The sequence below is a fragment of the Electrophorus electricus genome, chromosome 21 (assembly GCF_013358815.1).
Source record: "Electrophorus electricus isolate fEleEle1 chromosome 21, fEleEle1.pri, whole genome shotgun sequence".
NCBI classification, from domain to species: domain Eukaryota; kingdom Metazoa; phylum Chordata; class Actinopteri; order Gymnotiformes; family Gymnotidae; genus Electrophorus; species Electrophorus electricus.
The window spans coordinates 845,407-863,026 of NC_049555.1; the positions used below are offsets into that span (position 1 = coordinate 845,407).

The 17,620-nt window shown below is 42.9% G+C and overlaps 1 protein-coding gene across 3 annotated transcripts in view; it reads left to right on the forward strand.

Annotated features, from left to right (window-relative positions):
* The window catches only part of LOC113585611 (diacylglycerol kinase zeta-like), a 69,661-nt gene that overhangs the window by 24,134 nt on the left and 27,907 nt on the right, over positions 1–17,620 (forward strand). For 2 of the 3 annotated variants that reach the window (XM_027023195.2, XM_027023196.2), the window contains 11 exons: positions 47–187; positions 586–664; positions 915–970; positions 1,792–1,854; positions 5,436–5,509; positions 5,719–5,830; positions 5,992–6,191; positions 7,053–7,153; positions 9,157–9,236; positions 10,321–10,365; positions 11,783–11,852. In XM_027023195.2, the coding sequence (XP_026878996.2) occupies positions 47–187; positions 586–664; positions 915–970; positions 1,792–1,854; positions 5,436–5,509; positions 5,719–5,830; positions 5,992–6,191; positions 7,053–7,153; positions 9,157–9,236; positions 10,321–10,365; positions 11,783–11,852 (1,021 nt within the window). The remainder of the gene's footprint in view (positions 1–46; positions 188–585; positions 665–914; positions 971–1,791; positions 1,855–5,435; positions 5,510–5,718; positions 5,831–5,991; positions 6,192–7,052; positions 7,154–9,156; positions 9,237–10,320; positions 10,366–11,782; positions 11,853–17,620) is intronic. The other variant, XM_027023197.2, reaches the window with a different exon arrangement.

A 17,620-nucleotide genomic window follows, 5' to 3' on the forward strand; every position in this document is an offset into this window, starting at 1 on the left:
GTGTGTGTGTGTGTGTCTTTGTTTGTGTGGGCGTGTGTACGTGCAGGGTTACACAGATGAGCCTATCTGTAAGATTCTTTCCCACGTGGAGGATGGCAACATTGTGCAGCTTGACCGCTGGAACCTGCATGTGGAGTCCAACCCGGAGGCGGGGCTGGAAGAAAAAGACGAGCAGGTGACGGACAAGGTAGGAGCCCCCACCTCCCCCGTCTCCACACGACTACACAGACTCTCTCCAGACTCTACACCCACTCATCATTCAGGACATATACAGACTCCACCCACTCCTCACTCAGGACATATACAGACTCCACCCACTCCTCACTCAGGACATATACAGATTCCACCCACTCCTCACTCAGGACATATACAGACTCTACCAACTCCTTACTAAGGACATTTACAGACTCCACACACTCGAAAACCACACTCAGGAAAACACAAGCAGTGATGTATGCAGAGAGGTTTGGTATGTGTGAATGCGAATGTTGGTGGTGTGTATGGTTATAATCAACTGCATGTTGATGTGCATGTGGGTGGAGTTGTATGCAGTCATGGATATGCAGTGTGTCCTCTTCTCCACAGCTGCCCTTGGATGTGTTTAATAACTACTTTAGCCTTGGCTTTGATGCACACGTAACCCTGGAATTCCACGAATCACGAGGTCTGTGTATCAGTTCTGCTTGGCCTTAATGTGTTATGTTAACATTCTTTTGCCAATTTCAGAGTACATACTGTCATAGTATGTGTGTGTGTGTCTGTGTGTGTGTGTGTGTGTGTGTGTGTGTGTGTGTGTGTGAGAGAGAGAGGGAGGGAGGGAGAGAGAGAGAGAGAGAGAGAGAGGGAGAGGGAGGGAGGGAGGGTTCAGGTTGATTGGCAGTAATTAAAATACTGGCCTTTCTCTCATTCCCCAGAGGCGAACCCAGAGAAATTCAACAGTCGCTTTAGGAACAAGATGTTCTATGCAGGGGTAAGTGGGAGGGACAGAGAGATACCCCTGCATCACCCACATATGCACTTGCATACAAACACACACACATGCCCACACAAACAAATGAGGGCTCTTTGTAGAACAACAATCCTTATTATTTTGTATCATTTTGAAACAGTTTGTAACAATGCTCGTTATTAATTTCACCCAATCCCTTAGAGTAGAAAATGGCTAATGCATTTTGCCCATAGCAACATATTTTGAATTAAACACCAATTACTCATAATCAACAAATAATGGCGTGGAGACAGACTCGGCATACAAAATGAAAACAAAAAATAATTATGAAGACTGAGCCCTATTAGGTGAACTAAAAAAATTAAAAACTCAAATTTAATTTAAAAAATGAAAGATACAAAGATGCATCATTCAGTAAAATGTTGATGCTGTAAAATGGATGGTGGTTAATTACTATGAACAGTGAAGTCAGACATTAAATTATGTCTTACGATGGAGGCTGGGAAAGTATTGAGCTTAAGAGACATCACGTCATTGGCACATCATTGGCTACATACCAGAAATTTATTATCAGAATGTGTCCTAGACAAAAAATTGTCGCCCTTTCACGTGTTGACCACACACACCCACACACACACACACACACACACACACGCTGCGCATATTCTGGAATGCATTAAAGAGACCCATCAAGCAAAATGATTAATTCTGTGTGTAAGTATACTAAATAATACTGTAAGTATACTAAATAATACTGTGTAAGTATATTAAATAATACTGTGTGACTGAAAATAGCTGTGAGGAGTATCATTTAGTGTAACTTGCTGCTTTGCTTATTGCAGACAGCGTTCTCAGATTTCCTCATGGGGAGCTCTAAAGATCTGGCAAAGCACATCAAAGTGGTGGTAGGTGAACTATAATTTACACTTATTCTTTCATATAATAGTTGTGTGTCTGAAAGAGATAGATTATTGTTAGTTACATTTATATGGGGCCTATCTTGTTCTCAAAGACGATTTACAGAGAGATATCAGCTTTTACAATCACTCATGCCAGTGAGAAGCAGCAGCCAATTTGTGCACAGCATAATCTCAATCAGAAAACACAGCCCCCTGGGGGACTGCACTGAGTGCAGTGGAAAGGGAGGAGGTTAAGACCAGGTCAGAGCTCTAGCCATCACTGGACATACATGCACACATTTCTATCTATACATATCATCTTCATACAGGACAATTTAGAGTACGCAATGAACCAAAAAACACGCCCTCATCTTTCGCAGAGCACAAAACATCATTGTAACTCCAAAAATTTATAAGTAGTCAGATCATTCATAGCAGAATAAAACTTAAATTCTAACACAATACAACTCTTCACCAGTCTTTTAAACACATTTACAATACTGCTGTCAGTCTGGACGTCAATCAAACACTTCCTACTGTTCCACACTGCCATCTTAGTTTGCCCTAAAATGAAATTCAAAAGTTGACATTGTGCTTTCTTCTTCTGTGTGTAATTATACCCACAAATAAAGAAGTCTGATGTGAAAACAACGCCAAAAAATAATTACTAAGAGGCTAAACAAAGAGGTCAGCCTGGGACGTTCCATAAAACGGTGAAAAATCTTTTCCCTTATGCCACAGTACAGACACTCAGGACTCGCAGCTGGATGTAAAACTGAAACAAAAGCATTGACCGCTGCTATACCATGTAAAATTCTCCACTGTAAATCACTATAAGGCCTCAGCAAAGGTGGTTTATAGAGCACTCTCCAGGCTGGATTGAACCCCCCAGAGCCATTTCTTTAGAAAGACAGGTCCGTGTCCCAGCCCCAAAGCCTACAGCATAGGCCAAAGGTCTCCACACCAGGTATGCTGGCCCAGTGAAAAGTCTCTGCAAAAACTGAATACAAAAAGTTGCAACCCTGCTGGCAAGGTGTACAAGGCCCTGTCCACCATCTTTAGATAGAAGCAATACACTCTGAGGGAGCCAATGTAGCTTGTCAGTCGAAACATCGTCAAACTGCTCGCCCATTCCCATAACTCTCCGTTCACTCTGTGTTTTATGCTGCCTGAAACAGACCTTCTTCCTCTTAGTAACTGGAACTTTATCATCAAAGCTAATCAGCCATTATATCATCCACTCAGACCCCAATTTGCCTACTCCCACTGCTGCACAACTGACATCTCTAGACTGACTATTATCGATTCTGTGCCTATTACCACCTCTGTTCTGTTCCACCATCCCTAGACTGACCGAAGTCTTGCCCATCGCCCTCCTTACCTCCAACATTTATCCACCACAATTCTCGAACTATCATCTGGCCCTTGCACGGTTCTCCTGTCCTGCTCATCTCCCAACATCCAAAATTGATTTACTCAAGCTCTCGGTACACGGTGATTTAGCCACCTTTTTCGTAAAGGACTGTACAAGATGGCCCTCACCTGCACACCCAAAGCACTTCATCATTTCCATTGTAGCAAAGACCATATACTTAAAATGATCGATTTTGAATTTAAATGCAACATTAAGATCAGTCGTGTTATCTTTCAGAATCATAAAAACATGCCTGCTAAAAGACACAGCATGTTTTAATAGTGGTGACTTACATCTGAGGGAAATTTCTTTAATCAGAAACATTAGTTGGCCAAATCGAGACAATTCGTGGTCTAGAACATCATTTTTTTATAAACAGTGATGTTAGACAATGTGACTCGCTTAGCAGGGTAGGGAGAGAGAGCACTAAAGAAGCTCTCATTAGTAATAACACCACGGCCTAAGACATCAGAGACTTTATCAATGCTATCCAGAAACAAAACAATCGAACTATTAATTCTGGATGCAAATAAGATACTGTCCTCCCCCACATTATCCCCCACAGCCAGACTGCCCTCCTCTACTGAAACGTTTACACCTGCAGCCACTTTCACTGCGTGCCATCAGCTCAGCTGCTCAAATGCCATTTAAGAGATGCCAACCCTACTCACACAAAGCAAAACAACAATCAAAAAACTCCAAAAGCTCCCTCAAAAGCAAATCAAAAACAACCAACAAGCAACAAAAACTAGGGGGGGGGGGGTAGTAACCAGTTAGTGACAGTGTATGTTCAAGCAATTTTGAGAAGGTAAAGTTGAGCTCAACTGAAAAATCATTCTCATTCTCTCCATGTGCAAATTTAATACACTATCAAAGTGAGTATTTAATTTAATAAGGATACTTTACACTTTCTAGCCTCCAGTAAATATTTCAGGAATCTCCCATTTCTTCATGTGTAAAAGAACATTTCTTGGCTTTCATGCTGCTAGACTGTTCTTTAAATCCCACCAAAGCATTATGATGGGAATGAAATCTGGGGACGGTGGTGGTTCCTCATGTACATTCCAGGACCAATCCCTATGTAAAGCTTTGGTCCACCTGGACAAATGTTTGGATGAACACTTGGGATTATTGTCAAGATGGAAAGTTGCAGTGATCACCAAGGTTTAGTTTATACACTGAATCATCACAATCTTCTTCTGTAGAAGATTGCTGTTTCAGTGTCTGTCTGTTGTTTCAGATAATCCATAATGCTAGATGCAAGATTAAGACTGCCAGTTCCTGCACTAGCAAAGCAGCAGACACATCGAGATAGATAGTTCCAGTTTAGTGTCACCACTCCATAAAACTCTGACGAGCTCCCACAGCTCCATAGGCCTGTCCACATTGTGTTACACTTTCAGATAGATGGACAGAGTTTTTAACACAGTGCTTCTGTGTCAAGATTGGAGTGTGGCTACGCATCTGGCTTGATGTACTTCCTATTGTAGAGTCACTTCTGTTCATAGTGTCATACTTCTGTTACTACCCTCATCAGGTCACAAGCCAGGGCTTTGACAGTAATATGGCTGGTTTTCTCCTCTCTGCTGTTGTAATATCTGATTCCTCTGGTGGAAATCCCTCTGTCTTTCATGCTGAGTGATTAGCTAATTAGCTAATGATAATGCCAACAGTGTTTCTTGAAACTCTGAATGTCTGGACACTGTTCTTGTAATCTTCTTCTGTTAGCTTTAGCTTTTGCTCAAGCTCATTTTTCTTTCACTCATTTGCTGATGAGTTTGAACGCATGTATGGGGCGGGATTCACGTATTCACACAGCAAAGTAATTTAAATGCCAGTGCAGTTTGTAGCCAACTAACAAGAGGTTAAAAATCAGCAGTATTGAAAATTGGTTCATTAATTATGACATGACTGATTTAAAAAATATCATTTTACTCATAAATATGGCATCATACATTTTACTATGAATTTAAATAGTTCACGCAGAGCATGCATAGGTAATTTTAGATTATTCTAGGTCTTCCCAATTCATAAACCCTTACAGTTTAAGATGAGCTTGAATCGTTTTGAGTTCAGCTGTATTATTATACTGATCAGTCGCATGTGTAGTTATTGCTCGGCTTCTACTTGAGGTCATGACCTCCACACTAATCTGCTGCATTACTTGTGCCAGTGTGATGGAGCAGATTTGACCTCTAAGGTTCAGGAACTGAAGTTGCAGTGTCTGGTCTTCCTCAATATTCCCAGGTAACGGAGAACTCCCAAACCTCTGGTCCTCTCTCTCTTTCTCTCTGTCTCTGTCCTCCCTCACATTCCCTGATCATTTGCTGTTTCTGTCTCTTTAACTTTTGCCTTTCTGAATATGTGTGTATTTGTACATTTTTGAAGTAGGTATAGTGTATGTGCTCTGTAATATATGTGTGTGTGTGTGTGTGTGTGTGTGTGTGTGTGTGTAGGTACTGTGCTGGCACAATGCCATGGGGGAATCCCAGCGAGCATTACGACTTTGAGCCTCAGCGCCATGACGATGGCTGCATTGAGGTCATCGGCTTCACCATGACATCACTGGTATTCTCTGGCCTGTTGATTTAACATGAATCAGAAAGAGCAAATCAAAATTCATTCTGCTCAAATATAAATGATCTGATGAACCAACAAAACCTGTAATAAGATGATTTGTTCTGGCTATACAGTGATTTTGTATATAGTTGTTTTTGTTATCATTGCAGGCGACACTGCAAGTTGGAGGTCATGGCGAGAGGTTAAATCAATGTCATGAGGTCACGCTTACAACATACAAGTCCATCCCCATGCAAGTAGATGGGGAACCATGCAAACTGGCCCCATCGACCATCCACATCTCCCTCCGAAACCAGGCCAACATGGTGCAGAAGACCAAGAGGCGGACATCTATACCGCTGCTCAATGAGTGAGACGCGCACACTGCAGGGCTCAAAACACTTCCTTTCTCTCTTGTCTTGCTGTCTCTTCTTGTTTTCTCCATTTCTCTTTATATCTCCAATTTCCTTCTCTCTCTTCTTTCTCCTTCTATCTGAATCTCCTTTTTCTTCAGCTTCTCTGTCTCTCTCTCTCTCTCTGTCTCTCTCTCTGTCTCTCTCTCTCTCACTCTGTCTCTCTCCCTGGCCTAGCTCTGTCAGCCCTGCTCTGTGCTCATGTTCAGGGACCATTTTAGACCCATTTGACTTGCCCTGGCCATAATAAGAAATGGTTGCTAAATACAGACGAGCCACACCTAATGAGATGATTACTACTGCATTCTTTTCTGCCTTTTTGTTAATTTCACACCTGACTGCATGTGTGATGCGTGCAGCATCAACAGCTAGCCCCTCCACAAGGCTGATTTCCCCATTTAAGAGGGAAATAATGGAGATGGAGGAAGGGCCCAGTTTAAGTGGGTGTAGCGGCCTCTGTCACCTTGACACTGCTAACACCCTGAAATATCTTAGAAAGGTTGATATGATAATGGGCTCATATTCATAGTAATTAGGCTGTCCATTTCCTTTTTGTTTTCCTGAGTACTGAAAGGTTGTTCATAAATATTTTGCATTGCTTCGGATGGCGATTCAACATGTTAAGTTTGTGCATTTGTGTGTGTCTGGGTATGCTTGTTACCCTATTTTATGTATTTATCAGAGGGGTGTGTGTGTTTGTGTCTGTCTGTCTATCTGTCTATTCTAGGGTAGTATTTGTATTAGTCAGCAAACCTAAAGGTGTGTGTGCGTGCGTGTGTGCGTGCGTATCTAATCAGACTCTTTCTTCACTCTCTCAGTCAGCAGCCGTTCCCAGAGAGGTTACGGATCCGAGTGAATCGCATCAGCATGCATGACTATGAGACTCTGCATTACCACAAAGAGAAACTCAAAGAAGCCTGTGAGTGTACACACACACACACAGACAGACACACACAAACCAGGCCTGTATGTACCTGGCTGCTGTGACATACCTGACTCAGCCCAGCAGGGGGTTCAGGCCTTTCATAAGCTAAGCAGAGTGGAGATGACACAGTGATGAAGCCGCTGCCCCAGAGATACGACCTGTTCCCTTTTACAACACTAGATGTCAGCACATGCCAACACCATGTCTTCTGTCCATCACTACACCAACACAAGTAGCCTGTGTTCCTATGTAGACAATAAAATGCATTTACACAATGCCATTTTCAACAGTGTCTTACACAAAGAGCTCCTCTGCCAAATTCTGCATCTCTGCTGATAGTACTCAGCCTAGTTCTGGCCTCTGTTTCCAGACAACAAACACCTCTGCCTCTCCTCTTTTTGCGATCACACACTTTTCACACCTCTAAAGAGCTTATACAACACAGGCAAAAAGCTGAGAGAGAAAGGGAGGGATTGAGAGAATGAGTGTGAGAGAGCGAGAGAGGGAGAGTGGCAGAGAGAGAGAGTGAGCGCAGAAAAGAACAAGCCTGAATTGAATTAGAGAATGACTGTTCTGATGTTGCTAAGCAACGAAACATTCCTCAATAACGACCACCCTACACCCACCCACCCAGCTGTCGAAACTCCCACTCTCTCCCTTGAGTCCACACACTTCACAAATATTACTGCAATGCTGCACAGGTCATTCACTAAAGATGTGGCAAAATTGATCTGACTGTGCAAGATCCTGTTACTCTGATAGCGGCATCACACCAGGAGAGAACTAAATGCAAGCTAAACTTCACCTCCAGAATCCTGCCTTCACTACTGCTGCTTTTATTGGGAAGAAGTCTACTTTCAAATGGTTCAAGAGCTGGAAGAATGTTGTCTGGTCTCCATTTCGGCTGTGTGCCAGAAGGTCCGTGTTGGTTTATGGCTTTTCCTGCCTGATTTGAATTTATTGACTCTTCCTACATTTTCCAAAAAGATGATGGTGATAGTGATGATGGTGTAGCTTCTGCCTCAACAGCTTCTCCCTCTCAATAAACACACACACAAGCTCACCTCAAAAAGTCCTCACATGGGGTCACATGGGGTCAGTGTTGAAAGTCAGAGCTGGTTCAACACCTTGCTTGTATATGCCTGTAAGTCCCTGTAACCAGACCTGCATGTACCTGTATGTCCCTATAACAAGGCTTGTATGTTCAGGTAACCAGGCCTGCATGTACCTGTATCCCCCTATAACAAGGCTTGTATGTTCAGGTAACCAGGCCTGTTCCGGGAGCTGATCTAATGGGGAGGGTCCACTTGAGCATGAAAGCATAATAGCCTCAGAGAAATGAAGAATCACTTTGACTCACCAATACAAAACAATAACTATTGATTAGAACATTGTTTACTGGCTGTGATGAGAATTTGAGCTTACAGCTTCTGTGAGCCATTTCTTGGCTGTTAGTCAGTACATAGCTTTTTTTTCTTCAAAGGCTCCTAGCTGAAACCTCACCCCCCAAGATTATGAAAAAAGCACCATGTGGACATGTTTTTGTTCCAAATGCCACAGAGCAAACGGAAGAAGGAGGAGTGGGGGGGGGGTCCTGCATCCTTTGCTCAACAAAAATGGTCCTTGGAACTGTCAGCAAGGACGGCATGGTCAGAGAGAGCTGGTCTCATTCTGGCTCTTCCTGCATGGAACTGCGCAGATTTGTGATGAACTTTTTCACTTTTTCACGGAATTCTGATGCTCTGGGACACTGTGCCTGCATACCAGGAGCTTTCTGCTCGGCTGAGTCGGAGATCCTGGCTCTGGGCTGCGTGCAGCGCTTCTCCACTGCAGGGGTCATTAGCAGGAATGTGGGTCAGGTGTTACAAAATGACAACCTACTTTATTAGAAAAAGAGAATGAATCTCTTTTTGACTCTTTTTTTTCTTTCACTCTCTCTTTTGCTCTATTTCACTGTCTCTCTTTTCTTCTCCTCTCTTTCATTCTATCCATCTCAGCAATCCCGCTGGGGCTCATCGTGGTCCCCGGAGACAGTGACCTGGAAACATGCAGAGTGCACATCGAGAGACTGCAAGAGGTACAGTGGGAGGGATGGGGTGAAAGACGGAGAGAGAGAGAGATCAGGAGAGAGATATGACGAAAGCTGGCGGTGTGAATGCGAAGGGAGAAGAGGGTGTAGAGGGGAGAGAAGGCGAGGGAATGGAAAAACGCAAAGGGTTAATGGAGCAGAACAACAGAAAGGAAGGCAGACATGGAGAGATGATCACCCACAGGAGGGAGACGGGGAGTGCAGGGAGGTACCGGTCAAGGAGATTAAAGAGGGGTCCTCTCCTCTCCTCTCCTGTCATGTCTGTCTGTCTCTTATGATGGTGTGTGTGTGTGTGTGATGTCTGGTGCCCAGAAAAGCATTAATGGTGACTCCAGACTAAAGCACATCCACAAATGTGTGTCACATGCAACTGCTAAATGTCATAAATGTAATACCCGTGAATGTGTGTGTCACATATCCGTGAATGTGTGTCACACAGCCACCGGTGGCAGCCTTAAGCTGGAAAAATAGGACTTTTTGTTTTTGTAAAAAATGGTTTTGGTTTAGAGTAGAGGGTGTAGAGGGTTCACACACCACTCACTCACACACCACTCACTCACACACACACACACACACACACACACACATACTCACTCACACACAATCACACACAATCACACACTCTCATACACACACACACGCCTCCCTTCAGTTGTTAATGAAGCACCCCAGGCGGTAAATAGGGCATGAAATGTGTTACGATTAGAGATCTCTGCAGTACAGCTGGGTATTTATCTGGTAATTCATTTCACACACACACACACACACACACACACACACACACACAAACAAACACTTATGAACACAAAAAAATCACAGTAGTGTCCCCTCTTCAAAACTATTCAGCAGTGCTTAGTGAGAACAGCGTGGGTCATGCATGTCTACTATGTGCAAGGGTATACATACAAGTGTGTGTGTGTGTGAGTGCACGCAAGTGCGTGTGCACGTGCATGCATTAAGTAAACTGACCTGTAAACCCCTGTTCCACTGTTGAGGGTGAGATTCCGATGTCTCATCAGACTGTCTGGGTGCGTGTGTTTCGCACTCTCTTAAATGCTGGGCTCTCCCACAGGACTTTGTGTCATGTCACCCGTCTCTCCAGCGACTGACATTTCAGGTGGGTGAGACAGCTGGGAGGTATTCCAGACATGGAGCAATCACAGGAACAAGCCTGGGAAACATAATGCTCACACTTGTTCTTACCATGGACACATACAGACACACTCAAAAACGCACACGGATACACAAATGTTCACATAAACATATGAGCGCACACACACAAACATGAACACATGAGCAGTAGTTTTATCAAACTAATAGAAAGAAAAGAACTAAAACTAAAGAAAATAGCTGTTCTCCCCCTACTGTGACGGATACTGTGGATGATGTTTCTCCCCTGCCTGAGTAAGAAACTGAATTGGGAAGTAGATGTTTGTCTTTTGGGGGGGGAAAAAAAAAAAGTTTCCTTTTCGACTGAAGTGAAGCGCTTTTGTTTATGTACCAGTCTCTCCCTCTGTTTATGTATCAGTCTCTCCCTCTGTTTATGTATCAGTCTCTCCCTCTGTTTATGTACCTGTCTCTTCCTCTGTTTATGTACCTGTCTCTCCCTCTGTTTATGTACCTGTCTCTCTTCTTGGCCTTCTCCTGGCCTCCTTTCTCTCAGGATGACCCTGTGCTGTTCTCGCACAAACATTTATTGCGCAGGTCTTGCTTATATTTCTAAACCAGGAGGATTAACTATGCCCATTTAATAATATGCCACCCTTCTATGAAGACACCCTGTCTTGTTCCTAATTGCTCCTCAGATGTGTTTAGTGTTGTTTTATGGCCCTAGATGTTTGATTATTTATTTGTGTTAACGTGGTTTATGCATGTATGTGTGTTTGATATTGACAAGCAAATGTTGTACTGTTTGTTGATCTTTGTGCTTCCTGTTGCATGGTCATGATTTCTTGTTTGAACCACCGAATGCTGTGTTGGTATAAGGGTGTGTATGAAAATCAAATATCGCAAAGGCCAGTTACCATTAAACAGGATCTTTATATTCAGTTTTATATTGATTTTAGAACAATATATCAAAGCAGGTTTTATGAGAATTGAAACTAAGGAATTATAACCGAAATAAAGATGCATCTCAGTGAATTGCTAGTCAAATTACAGTAAATTGTGATACATCCAGGTTGTATGTCTCCTGATTTGCACAAGAATATTGATGACAGTATAGCATGTTGGAGGTAAGGAGTGTGAGTAGTCATATTAGGCAGGTACTGTAGAAGGAGTCACAGAAGTCAGCCAGGCCAACAAGACAGGCAGGTCAATGGGTCAGGCAGATCCAGGGGCCAGAGCAGTGAACAGCAGGGCCCAGATTTATGTAAAATTAAGTGGGGTTTTAATTAGGTAATTTTTTATTTAGGAGGGTCATAAGGAATAAGCCCTGACTACTCCTTCTTTGTCCTGCTTACCTGTATGTTCTCTAACCTGTATGCTCTGTGCTCGCCTCCCTTATCCTAATCTCTCCTCTCTCTACCTTGCAGGCAGGTGATGAGAACAAGTCGAAAATGCTGTCGTCTCAGAGGCTGTCGCCAAAGTGGTGCTTTTTGGACTGTAAGTAATGCTCTTCTCTTTTGTGTTTTAATATCAGAAGGCCAAGGTTAATCTAGACTAAATGCCTGTTAAATTGATATTTTCTCACCCTTAGCTTTTTGTGGTATGTGTGTGGACTGGTTGGATGTTGCCATACTAGATTTCATTTTCTTTCCTTCACAATGTCTTGTCCAAGAACCAAGGTGATCAAAATCGGAAGGGTAGAGATGAATGGAGTTAGCTCTCAGATCAATGCTACAACATGAGGCTAATGAGAGAAGGAGAAAGAAAGCAGAAGAGACTTATGTAAATGTTACAACACAGCTTCTCCAGGGGTCATGGAACACGGCAACCCCATCTCACTTGCCTTCTTACCCTAGCCATGAGAAAGAGCAAGCCTGCTCAGTAGCCCAAGCGTGATTAAAGAAAGGTTAGGAAAGGTTGCGGCGATGGAGAGAGTATCTGTGCTGACATTTCAGCTCTAATGAACAGGCCATTACCATGCCTGCATTACTGTCAGAGAAGGGGTCGGGGTAGAGGAAAAGACAGGCGCATAGAGGCAGAGGGGGAGTGAGAGAAAGAGGGAGAGAGAGAGAGAGGAGAAGGAGAAAGAGGCAGGGAGAGAGAGATGCTGTTTGTGTAGATTAATTGGATGTCTGACATGATGGACCCATAGGGCGGTGTCCTGCCAACTCTCACATCCAGACTGGCTCTGATTCTGCTCATTTCTCATAGAGCAAAAGCTATGAAAACACACACTCATGCACACACAATGAGAAAGTATTAGCTACTGAGCTTACAGCATGAAACAGGATTTGCTAATGCCATGGAAACAGACCTCAGATGAACTTGCTTGCGACTGCACCAACCAAAACCATTAGAACTAAACTCCACCCCTCTTTCCAGAACCATTACAGCCAAACTCCACCCCCTGTCCAGAACCATTAGAGCCTAACTCCACCCCTCTGTACAGAGCTATTAGAGCCAAACTGCACCCCTCTCTCCAGAGCCATTAGCGCCAAACTCCACCCATCTGTTCAGGGCACATGTCATTAGAGCATATGCCACCCTGTGCTCCTGAGCTTCTACAGCCAAAAATCCCTGCTGCACTGAACCATTACCACTAACGTCACCTCACCCAAGAGAATCATCGGTAGCAGCCCTGGCTGGAGCTCTTTACCCTCTCCGCTCTACAGATCATTGCAGACATTTCCACCTTTCTAAGCTATCACAGTCTGTACTGCACTGCAGCCTATGACCCGCTAACATCTATAGCAATGGGATGGGACAAAGCAAATTTAATAGAGAATCTGCAGTTAGTTCTTTGTTTTAGAGTCCTCATTTAGTTGCAGGTTAGGATATATTTGATGCAAAATATAAGATACAATACAAAGTAAACTCAAATCCAAATATGCATATATTTATACATAATGTATGCAGTATAGAAAATACCTCACAACCACATATACAATCTGACCTTTATTTGACCTCAAAATACATAACACCTGTAACACAGCAGGGGGTGGAGAGCGAACACACGTGCGAAGTGACGCCGCCATAACGAACCAAACTGATTGACAAGAATAAACAAATAATAAGTTTAATAATCAACACAGACTAGCAATACAGAATAAAATGAAGAACAAATAGACTAATAAAAAAATAATATGATAACAGGGTGAGAGCGAAAAATGGGCAACAAGGGAATAAAACATTAAAGAAAGACTAACGGAGAACAACAATAATAAGACATAACTGTGAGCATAAAGACAGACAAACGGGAACAACGCAGAACCGGGCTACGTAAGATGAACAAACAATACTGAAGACGAAGATACAGAACTAAACAAGGAAAGCAACATGCAACAAGGGTAACCAAACAGGGAGAACAAACAAGATCGGACTAAACACGGAGAACAAACGAGAACGGCCTAAACACAGAGGAAAAAAAACGAGATCGAACCAGAAACACAATGATTGATAGAAACACTTTAAGACAAAGACAATGACCAACAAACAAGATACGTAGAGAGAGGGTTTTTATAACACTACAATTAGGAAGAAACTCAAAACAGCTGGAGACTAAGGGGAGGAGACAGGTAACCACAGAGACTGATGTAAACCCGGAAGTGACTAGGTTGCCCGGGAAATGGGGAACGCTCCAGGTCTGTGGACGTGACAACACTAATTAGCAATGCAGCTAAGCAAAGCAATAAGTTGTTTACAGAAAATTACAAACTGAATAAAATTAAAGCAAACTATCTTTTATACAACATAAAAAATAAAGAGTCTATAAAAACTAAAGAATGAATTAGTATCAAACATCAGAAATGAACTAAAAATAAAAAAGCAAAAAAACAACATTGAGTATAGCTGAGTAAAATTAATTATTTTAAAATGAAAACTTTAAAATGGCCAAGTGAGATGAACATCTAGAGCTTCAGTGCTTCCTGTAATACACTCTAGCTGGTGTACTTCCTTTAAAAGCTGTTTTAAAAGCTGTTTTTTCAGTAAGAACTCCTCTCTTACAGGGTTATCCACTCTTACAGGGCTGGGAGGAGAACTCAATTTTTTTGTGAATTATGCAAAGATCAATATTGTAGTGTCAGCAGCAAATCTCAGCGCAGAATGTTTAAGGGTCTAAGTATAGTAACAGGTACAAATCTATAAATGACATCATCAAGGATAGATAATAATGGTGCGTTGACAGTCATTTTGAAAATATGTTTTCATTTGAGACAATAAACCTAATGTGTGGCTTAACTACACTACTAAAAGCTTACAGATATTCTATTTAAAGGTAAACATTTCATCCAGCCTAATTCCAAGATATAGCTCAGTGATTTTCAATAACTCAGTATTGTCAATATTGTCAATATTGGATCCGTTCTGGGAGGTGATGCTTACAGTTTTAAGAATAATATTGAAAACTCTGAAAAACAGCATGAATTTAGTTTTATCAGCATTTAAACTAATTTATGACTGTGGAGCATGAGTTGTATGGGACTAAATAAGCATGTGGAGATTGTAGAGAAACAGCAGAGTAACACAGAACAGCATCATCACCATAAAGATGCACTTCAGAGACAGAGGCAGCAATGTCATTAATATAAATATTGAGTAGAACTGGTTGTAGTAACAGGCCCTGAGCTATTCCCTCTCTTTTGTAGCAATAAGTCTGATTTATGAGGTCCCAATGCCACACATTGCTGTCTATGCGAAAGATAGTTCCAGAACCAATTAGTGTTGTATTGGTCAAAGCCAATGTTTAAGACTCTTAGGAGTAGCAAATGATGAACTGCAATGAAGGCTTTAGTGAGATCAATAAAAGGCTGGCACAATGCATTTTCTGTTAATGGCAGAGGAAAGCTCATTTAAAACAAACATGGTACCCAAACATGGTATTTTGTCCTTGAATTCATGGCATTAAGAGTTTAGGTCTTGATAGGATTTGTTAGGACGGACTGCGGTGTAAAATGACCTGGATTTACAGCAGGAATTATATAGTAAGCCCACTGTAGAGAAAACCTGGTTTAGCTTAACTACTTAGCTAGTTTAATTATCCTTTTGGTGAGGAGCTAAATTGGGACACATCTGTCTATTAGACTGTTTTACAGTCTTGGCAGCCATTTGGTGAAGAGCTGGATAACTTTCTTTCCTATTTTGTATGGTGGTAAAGAGGATATGAGAGCAATTTTGAGGAGCACGTTGAGGGAAATGATGTAGGAGGGCTGACAAGCAACATATCTCTTTATGCCTCCCATTCTCAATCCTTCATTTCTTCTCCTCCTCCTCTCTGCTCCTCCTCTCTCTGCTTTTGCTCTCTGCTTCTCCTCTGTCTGCTCCTCCTCTCTTCCTCTCTTTTCTTTCCCTCTATGCTCCTCCCCTCTGTTCCTTTCCTTCTCTGCTCTTCCCCTCTCTGCTCCTCTTTCTGCTCCTTTTCCTTGCTCTTACCAGGGCAGCCCCCAGCTCCATTTTAAGAGATGAAACATTGGCTGTGCTTTTCATGCATGTGAGCAGAGAAAAAGGGCAGGGAGACCTAAAGCAATATGGCAAAGTTGTGTTGGCCTGTGGATTGGCCTGGGTGTTGGACCCGTGTGGGCTGGACTGTGTGTGTTGGACCCATGTGGGCTGGACTGTGTGTGTTAGACCCATGTGGGCTGGACTGTGTGTGTTTGACCCCTGTGAGCTTGGCTGTGTGTGTTGGGCCCATGTGGGCTAGACTGTGTGTGTTGGGCCCATGTGGGCTAGACTGTGTGTGTTGGGCCCATGTGGGCTAGACTGTGTGTGTTGGGCCCATGTGGGCTAGACTGTGTGTGTTGGACCCATGTGAGCTAGACTGTGTGTGTTGGGCCCATGTGAGCTGGGCTGTGTGTGTTGGGCCCATGTGAGCTGGGCTGTGTGTGTTGGGCCCATGTGAGCTGGGCTGTGTGTGTTGGGCCCATGTGAGCTGGGCTGTGTGTGTTGGGCCCGTGAGCTGGGCTGTGTGTGTTGGGCCCATGTGGGCTAGACTGTGTGTGTTGGGCCCATGTGGGCTAGACTGTGTGTGTTGGGCCCATGGGGGCCGGAGTTTGTGTGTTTGGCTCATGGGGGTTGGAGTGTGTGTGTGTGTGTGTGTGTGTGTGTGTGTGTGTGTGTGTGTGTGTGTGTGTGTGTGTATGTATGTGTGTATGTATGTGTGTATGTATGTGTGTATGTATGTGTGTATGTATGTGTGTATGTATGTGTGTGTGTGTGTATGTGTGTGTGTGTGTATGTATGTGTGTGTGTGTGTGTGTGTGCGTGTGCGCGTGTGTGTGTGCCCGTGTGTGGCCCATGGGGGCTGGAGTGAGTGTGGCCCATGGGGGCTGGAGTGTAGTTGGGCATGCGCTTTGAATAACCCTATCCCGTTATTAGATTGTTAATTTTTCGCTTGATCACGCTGTCTCGTCTCTCACCCCCCCCCCCCCCCGCCCCCGCCCCCGCCCCCAATGAATTAATTAGTGGATTAATCGGTCTGTTAAGCCCATTTGAGTTAAAACCAGACCACGCCCTTCTTTCATCAGCCTTTATCGCATGAGTGCCCTGAACACAGTTGTGGTCCATCAGTGTCAACATCAGGGCACTACACAGGAACCACACGTTTCTACTGACCAAACGTCAAAGATAGGAATACACATTACGTGAACATTCTGAAAATAAATTCTTTGAATATTTTCTACTCTTAGAAAATTAGGAATCTTGGTTTCATTCCACTTCCAAAAAAACACAACAAAGGAAGCTCTCTCCCTCGCTTCCCTTAACCACAAAAATTAAATGAAAATTTAAGATAATTTAATTTAAGATAATGCCTTTTAATGTACAACGTTTTAGACAATATTACTCAGTGGTCACTCATGAAAAATAAAACAAGTGGAATATTAAGTACTATTACATTCAAAACCAAAAGCTAATGTAGCTAAAAAAAAAAAAAAAGCTAATGCTTTCCAAACCTTTTCTGCAGTGCCCCCCTTTTGTAGATAAGAATAAGTTTGAGCCACCTGCTCCAAATTGCATGTCTTTTGTTTCATTTGCCAGGGGTACCTCAGTGCTTAAGGTCCTGGACCAGTAATCAAAACATTGCCAGTTTAAGCCCCACCACTGCCAAGTTGCCACTGAGCATGGCCGTTATCCCTCAATTGCTCAAATTATATTCAGTCATAATTGTAAGTTGCAATCGTAAATGTAAATTTGCCAGGCTCCCCACACCCCCGTTATAGAACCCCTAATTTGCAAACCACTGAGCTAATGCATGCCTGTATGATGGATGT